The 6984-nt window shown below is 41.7% G+C and overlaps 2 protein-coding genes across 3 annotated transcripts; one reads left to right on the forward strand and one right to left on the reverse strand.

Moving 5' to 3' along the window:
• Positions 1-12: 12 nt before the first annotated feature.
• Positions 13-1358, reverse strand: LOC131893253 (ras-related protein Rab-27A-like). Of its 2 annotated transcripts, XM_059243233.1 has the most exons (5): positions 849-1358; positions 673-776; positions 471-614; positions 279-407; positions 13-181 (listed from the first exon to the last, which is right to left on the reverse strand). In XM_059243233.1, exons 1-5 carry the CDS (start codon positions 1038-1040, stop codon positions 67-69), a joined length of 684 nt encoding a protein of 227 aa, XP_059099216.1. In that variant the 5' UTR covers positions 1041-1358; the 3' UTR covers positions 13-66. The 2 variants fall into 2 exon arrangements, with proteins under 2 accessions (XP_059099216.1, XP_059099214.1); XM_059243231.1 differs by having other exon boundaries at positions 673-1358.
• A 158-nt stretch (positions 1359-1516) lies between these two features.
• On the forward strand, positions 1517-5237 carry LOC131893249 (exosome complex component RRP45-like). The gene is made up of 3 exons (XM_059243228.1): positions 1517-2187; positions 3470-3703; positions 4981-5237. The coding sequence occupies exons 1-3, from the start codon at positions 1639-1641 to the stop codon at positions 5188-5190; spliced, it is 993 nt and encodes a 330-aa protein (XP_059099211.1). The 5' UTR covers positions 1517-1638; the 3' UTR covers positions 5191-5237.
• Positions 5238-6984: the final 1747 nt, after the last annotated feature.

Here is a 6984-nt window from a genome sequence, read left to right on the forward strand (position 1 = left end):
GATCATGCAATGTGTGCCAGGATCTTATATTGTAACAACTAATTTGCATGGGTCATTTATTCATGATCAGCAGTAATGACATCGTGACTTTTGTTCGTCTTCCTCATCGTAATCAAAATCGTCCTGATAATCGAAATCCGGTCTATTTGGCACTGCCATTTGAATGGACTCCACACGTTTCCTATGGGTAAGAGGAACATTAATCTCAGTTTCTTTGGTTTTCGATTGGAGACCTGCATGGCAGGGAACTGGGCCATTTAACCATAAGCATGACCCACTTGAAAACAGGAAATTCAGTTTCGACGGAAGTCTCCATTCGTTTCATGACCATTTGAACAAGTCGTCGGACGCTATTGGCGAGGCCCACGGAAGTCAGGGCCGATGTTTCGAAGTAGATGAGACCATATCTTGGAACACAGGGAATAGAAAATGTCATTGAAATCCTTTGATGCGACGAGAACTAAGTGTACCTTTCGGCCAGGTCCAAGGCGTTCCGTTTGCTTACAGCGCGTTGGTCCTCCAGATCTAGTTTGTTCCCACAGAGAATAATATCCGGCGTTTCCGTGTACGCATGCGTTTGGAGTTGCACCATCCAATTGGACACGTCTATGAAACTAAATGAAGCGAATCCATGAAAATATGATGGTGGATGGTAAACGCACGTGTTCTCACCTTTGTTCATTAGTTAAATCGAACATTAAAATAAACCCCATTGCGTCTCTGAAGAAAGCAGTGGTAAGGCTGCGGAATCTTTCCTGCCCTGCTGTGTCCCATAACTCGAAAATTAGAAAGATTAGCGTCAATATTTGTTCGCTACCCAAGAAAAAATTGAGGAAAAAATGAATCACCTGGAGGTTGATTCTTTGCGTTCTTCCACCATCCAAAGGCTGGAAGGTCAGTCTCTTTTCTCTAAAGTCCACTCCCACTGTGCTTATGTATCGCTCACAGAATTGTCCGTCCACATATTGGCACAAGAAGCTCGTCTTGCCCACGCCAGAATTGCCCAAAATGAGGAATTTGAGTAAGTAGTCGTACTCCATTGGAGCTTCGAAATCAACGAGTCCGATGAATTTGGGCAATTTCGATCGTCAGTCATGCTAATTTTTCACCAAAACATCGACTCATCACAAAAGAAAACAGGGCCAGAGCTTGATTGAAAGACAACTGAGATTTTTTTCAGTATATGCTAGAACGTGAAGGCTCCTCCATCACACCAATGCACTTGGGAGAGGGAACACCTGTGCGGTGAGACATACTTCGCATAGTTGAGGGGATTCATTCAGGGCGAAAAGTGCTTTCTCATTTAGGTGTACGCTCTCTCAAGCATACCTCCAGCACTATTGTGTACCATATCCTTGGATCTTATAATCAATAATGAATTGTCAGCCATGACTTCCGAGTTTTAACTAGTTCTTTCCTCGCCAAGTTATGAAGTGTCCGGTTCATCTCGGTGGAAAAGGCAAGAAACTTCAAGATTTAAATTTAGCGCGTTTTTCATGACGTCACGCCTGGGTTTGTTGATCAACAAACAAACAAAGCACATGTCAACAATAAGATCAATCAAAAAATCAAAAAAAACGGTCGGTTTATCGGGAACGAAAACTTTTTAGCCCGGATTACGAGTGATTACGAGTGATCATGAGGGATGTTCCGTTATCGAATTTGGAACGTCAGTTCTTGCTGGATGCACTAGAAGAGTCCAAGCGTTTGGATGGACGAAGCACGCCCCAGCGACGCCCACTGGAGCTGCATTTTGGGCGGGTCGAAGGCACGGCCTTGGTGAGCGTAGGCGAGACCCAATCCGACCACGCCTCATTGGTTTACGCGCAAGCTTCGGCTTCCATCGCCGAACCAGCTGTGTCTCGGCCCATTGAGGGCATGCTCAACATTTTCGTGACTTATTGCGGGAGTGCGGCCGCCCGTTTTGCCGATGCTGCCGGAACTGCGGGCGGTGACGAAGCCGTGGAAGTCACGCGACTGCTCGAGCGTTGTCTGAAAGAGTCCAGATGTCTCGATTTGGAATCGCTGTGTATTGTGGCGGAGGAGAAGGTGTGGCAAATCCGCTTGGATGTCAATATCTTGTCGGCAGCGGCTGGAGGCGTGGCTGATGCCGCGTCTGTGGCGGCTCTAGCCGCATTAGCTCACTTTAAACGGCCGGAAGTCACGCTCCAGGGCGACCAGGTGACGGTGAGTCCAAATGAGTGATGGATGGTAATAACTAGTGTTCTCAAACTTACGCAAATTTTCACATTTTTTATGCATTCAAGGCCTCTTTTGACTGATTTTCTTTAGGCCGAAAATTTGTATTTTCGCTATTTTGATGAGAAATTGGCACGCTTGACGTATGTCTGCACTTGACGATTCAAGGTCCCACCTGCCATCTCTTTCCTAGGACACAGACGATTGTACAACGTACTGGAAAATGTTGAATGAACATAGTCTATCAAACGAAAACCCACTGAGCACTTTCAAAGTATGGCATTGGCTGAAGTCGATTTCTAATAATAACAAGTAGGTTTCCTTTGATGTAAAAACCGGTGAACTCCGGGAGAGACTTGAATTCACCTTCCATGCAGTGATCTCAGTACCTGTATCTCCGACACCCTAACATCAGCCATCCAAACTTTAAGTGCTCCTTTTGGCTAGTGATGACTTGGGGAGGGGGGGGGAGGACAAGTCAAAGCAGTTGTATTCAGAGTGGAATCAGAGCATGTTATTAGGAAATGTGTGTCCAGCTTAACAAATTGCTTAAAATACCTTAGTATGCCATAACAATATAAAGCATCTTTGAAGTTTATATGCATCCTTATTTGCATCCTGGGCTTGTTTTTTGCATCTTTGTTTGCATATTGAGGTCCTTTTTATGCATAATTTTGAGAACCTTAGTAATAACGTTCGATGGGACTAAAATCTCTTTCACTTCTATCAATTCCAGTCAATAATAGAACGATCGTTTTCTAACATTACCAAATTAACTTGTCTGGCAATTCTTGTTTACCCTTCTTTCTCTGAACGAATATTGTCAACATTTATTAAATCGTTAGAAAACTTGCCGGTCAAGATTGAGATCAATGCATGCAACTTCTTGTTGCCTCTCACTGACGATGTAGTGGTGCTGGTTCAGACTAAAAAAATTTCACTCGAATTTAAAGGAAGGTCCCAGATTCTCTTCCCATTTGAAGTATTCTCAACACATTTTCCCAGGGCGTGTGGTAGAACGATTTTTCAGAGGTCCCGTTTGTATAAAGTGCAGATATTGATGAATCAATATTGCTTTGCTTATACGATCTGAGCACCCAATTTGATCCGACAAAAAAACCAGAATGAGGACATTATTGTTATCACTACTTGGCCTCGGGTGTGACTCGAATATAGGAATTCAAAATCGCACACAATACTGCTTATCCGCCCTGCAACTCCCGTTGGTCAGAGCCTTAAGCCAATGTCCTTGGTTATTGTTTGATTGCAGATCCATCCAGTCTCTGAACGTGACCCCGTGGCTTTGGCCATCCACCACTACCCTGTTTTATCCACGTTTGCGTTTTTCAATCGACAAAAATCCGGCTCAAACGCCGAGAAAATCGTGTGCGTGGATCCCACTTGGCAAGAGGAGCAAGTGATGGCGGGGAAAATTGTATTTGGCGTCAATCCTTACCGCGAAATCTGCACATTGCACTTGGCTGGACAGCTTCTCATCGACAAGGTGCGTTGTTCACTTTAAGATGATTTGGTTAGTCACGGACTCGTTTAAACCGGTACTCCCCAACATACGACTCTTTTAAAAGAAAAAAGAAATATTACGATTTTTCCATTCGATTACTCTCTCCCTAACTTTATGTGATATTTGGGCTAGAAACGAATTTGAGTTGGTAGATTTGGGTAAACCTTTGAAATAGGGTGGTGATCAGGAATGCTAATCAAAAACTTGTCCAAGCCTGACTTAAAAGATGATATAGGATCAACGTTTACATATTTCCTACAAACATTAGAGGGAAGTAAATGAAACAATGAAGGAGCTCGAGAAAGGGAAAAGGAGGAAGACTTTATTGATGGAAAAAATTATCCTGGAGTCACGGAGCCTCAAAAGCCACATTAATCCTTTACCGTCACTCGAATTGCCACTAAAACCCGGGTTGGGACAAAGGTCATGAATAGGGACGGGCATATTACGTGCAAATTTTTTTTGTCTATAAAGGCCACCTTTTCTTTGTACACATTTGCACTTTTCCCCTTTATTTGCACTTTTATTTTGCTCTTTTTGCTTATTTGGTCTTCTAAAAATGTTGCTTTAGCAGATGTCAGAACTTTCTTGGCGTTAAAATTGGTTTCAAAGTTCAAAATCAAAGGCTGTCGCCAAAAGAAAGACATGAAAAGCTGAACTTTGACATCAATTCTTAAATTCTACAGGCCACGAGAAGCATACTTAAGAAGCAAATGAAAGCAGAAATGAAAAAGAGTCAGTTTCAAGGCCAAAGAGACAAGCAAAGCAATTCGAGAGCTCTCTCATACCTTCAATGTTTTCAGTAAAACATCTTTGGACTTGCTCGACCTTTTGCAAAGCCGCTGATTTAATAGGAGCCCAAAGGGGCATGAGTTGAGTTGAAATTTTGCGTCTGTGAGCATCAAAATGAGAAACTGAGATGTCACACCATCAGCAACAGAAGAAATCCAAAGCTTAAAGTTCTTTAAAGCTAACGGTAAACTTAATTAGCTTAATTGAATAACCAGTTATTGATTCAGGAAAAGCTTAAAGTTGCTGCGTACAAAGCAGAGTATCAGAAGCAGGTTTTTCATTGGTATTACTTTTAATGCTGTGGTGGTATAATCACAAAAAAAAAAATCAACAGCAGAAGTCAAATCATTTTCCCACAAGACATATTTCTGCCTTTGGACAGCAAGTTCCAAGTATAAACAATTGATAGACGAGCATCTGAAACAATGACACGAGAAATCCATCTTCATTCTAAGCGTCATTTTCAGAGCGTGGTCCTACGTTACGCCCATGTTGCCTCTCAACACGCCAAATCGGTGGTAGACCTCATCAAGAACCAGCTTCACGAAGACACTCAGAAGCGTTTGGCGGGACAGACTGAAGAAATCGGATTTGCCTTTGCCTTCAAGCAGAATTCGATTCTACAGAATGTGAAACCCGCTGAGATGGTTTCTACCGCCAACCTTGAACATGTCTAGATGGTTCCCTTAAATGTGCTCTTTTTACAATAAAACCGTGAAAATTCGTTTAAATGATTTTTTTTTCATAGTGATGTTTTCGCTACCACTCACAAAGAATTTCACCTCATGTTTGAAATTGAAAATATTGTTCAATGATCAAAGTTGGTTAGTCTCTAGTTTTACGGAGGGGTTGCTCACATGCAGTGACAACAGAGGATTGGCTTAAGATCCCAGGGGTGTTCCAACCGTAGGGCTATCCAGAGAACCATACTGCTCCACGTTGTTTGATGGCATGAAGCCCCCCAGGGACACTTATTGAAGTGTTTGACCAGGGATTAGTAGTAAACACTTAAGCCAACAGTTATCAGATCAATCACTTATACAGGATTTAATATTTTAGATTCGTTTTGAAATATTTTGAATGTGGGGTTAGTTTTACTTTTGAATGCCAGGATTAATTGGGAACCGAGATGACTACCAAGGGTACCTTTCACTAAATCACATATTAGTAAGGGCAACTGTTCTTCATATGTCAAGATTTAGTCAAGATTATAGAAAATATTCGGAATGAGCAAATAAAAGAATGATAATAAGAATGTTACGAACACGTGCTTAAATATATCTTTATCGACATGAAGTCACTCCTCTACTTGACGAAGCCAAAAGCCATAGTTAATCTGGATAAAAAAAGATGAGGGCTTCAATTTGTCTTTTTCTCCAGACATGTAAGTTAGCAAGGAATTAAAATCTTCATTGATTGTCATTCATGATTCATTATCTTCATTATCAGATCCAAACGGATTTGTGATCACATCTGGCATTATGTAAGACAGGAAAGCAAAAAACTTGTCCCTGTATTTCAGTTTTCTTTGCCATTCCTCACAGATTTCAGGTGATCCCTTGTTATGTGCATTCGTAAGACGGAGTTTTGACTAATTCTCAATTTTTAAATCTCCGCTCTTTTTCCTCCTCAATAAGCCGTCCGTATGTATTTTTAGCAGCTAACGCCTCAGGGGGTGTCCTGACCAACTCCACGGAAGGATCTTACTTTATGCAACCTAATTGTTTCCTCCTATCTTCCAGCATACACCTCGCCTAACGCATCTTTGATGTCAGTCTGAACAACAACTTCGGTCTCCAAAACCATTTATGGCCTTAGCCATGGAGTACTCCATGTTTTAGCTCAATGTACGGCTGTTTACGCTCAAATCACCTGGTCAGTCAACAAAGAGCCTCATGCTGATTGGTCATCGTCTAGAACCGACCCATGCCGTGCCACTCGACCAATGTCTGACTCTCTGATTGACTCGCTCTATTAGAGTCTCCATATCTTATGGCTTCACGCGATTTTTGCGCTTTTACACAAAGGTTGTGTCGAAAATTGCCACTTTGTGTTCTTATGCTCTGTAATATTTCTTGCGTCTTTCATTATCGCGCCTAGACGACATAATTTCTTGTCTGAACTTGCATTGAAAGATCAAAAAATTCTAAAGCTAGACAACCCTCGGTCAATATTTTTCTTTAAACATTTATTTGCACAGACAAACATTTGATAAAAGCATGACATACATCAATATGTCAATATGAATATGACTGAAATTTGAGCCGTTTGTGTCAGAAAATGTCGAATATTAGTTCTCACCCGATGTGAGTGATATTAGGGTAAGATTAAAACGGTGTGACTCTTACGAGTAAGTCGTCCATCGGCAGGGTGGGCATTTCATTTTTGGACACTTTTGTCCACCCCTGTCCAAAAGTGTCCAAAAGTGTCCAAAAATAAGGGTGGACAAAAGTGGACAAAAGTGTCCAAAA

This window comes from Tigriopus californicus, chromosome 2 (genome assembly GCF_007210705.1).
Source record: "Tigriopus californicus strain San Diego chromosome 2, Tcal_SD_v2.1, whole genome shotgun sequence".
Lineage (NCBI taxonomy): Eukaryota > Metazoa > Arthropoda > Copepoda > Harpacticoida > Harpacticidae > Tigriopus > Tigriopus californicus.

Excerpts from the sequence above, each read along its gene's own strand:
- LOC131893253 (XM_059243231.1), bottom strand. The coding sequence starts at position 1,040 with ATGGAGTACGACTACTTACTCAAATTCCTCATTTTGGGCAATTCTGGC. Across the intron at positions 615-672 it reads GATTTAACTAATGAACAAAG|TTTCATAGACGTGTCCAATT; the intron begins GTGAGAACACGT and ends CGCTTCATTTAG. Across the intron at positions 408-470 it reads GCCTTGGACCTGGCCGAAAG|ATATGGTCTCATCTACTTCG; the intron begins GTACACTTAGTT and ends CTGTGTTCCAAG.
- LOC131893249 (XM_059243228.1), top strand. The coding sequence starts at position 1,639 with ATGAGGGATGTTCCGTTATCGAATTTGGAACGTCAGTTCTTGCTGGAT. Across the intron at positions 2,188-3,469 it reads TCCAGGGCGACCAGGTGACG|ATCCATCCAGTCTCTGAACG; the intron begins GTGAGTCCAAAT and ends GTTTGATTGCAG. Across the intron at positions 3,704-4,980 it reads GACAGCTTCTCATCGACAAG|AGCGTGGTCCTACGTTACGC; the intron begins GTGCGTTGTTCA and ends CGTCATTTTCAG.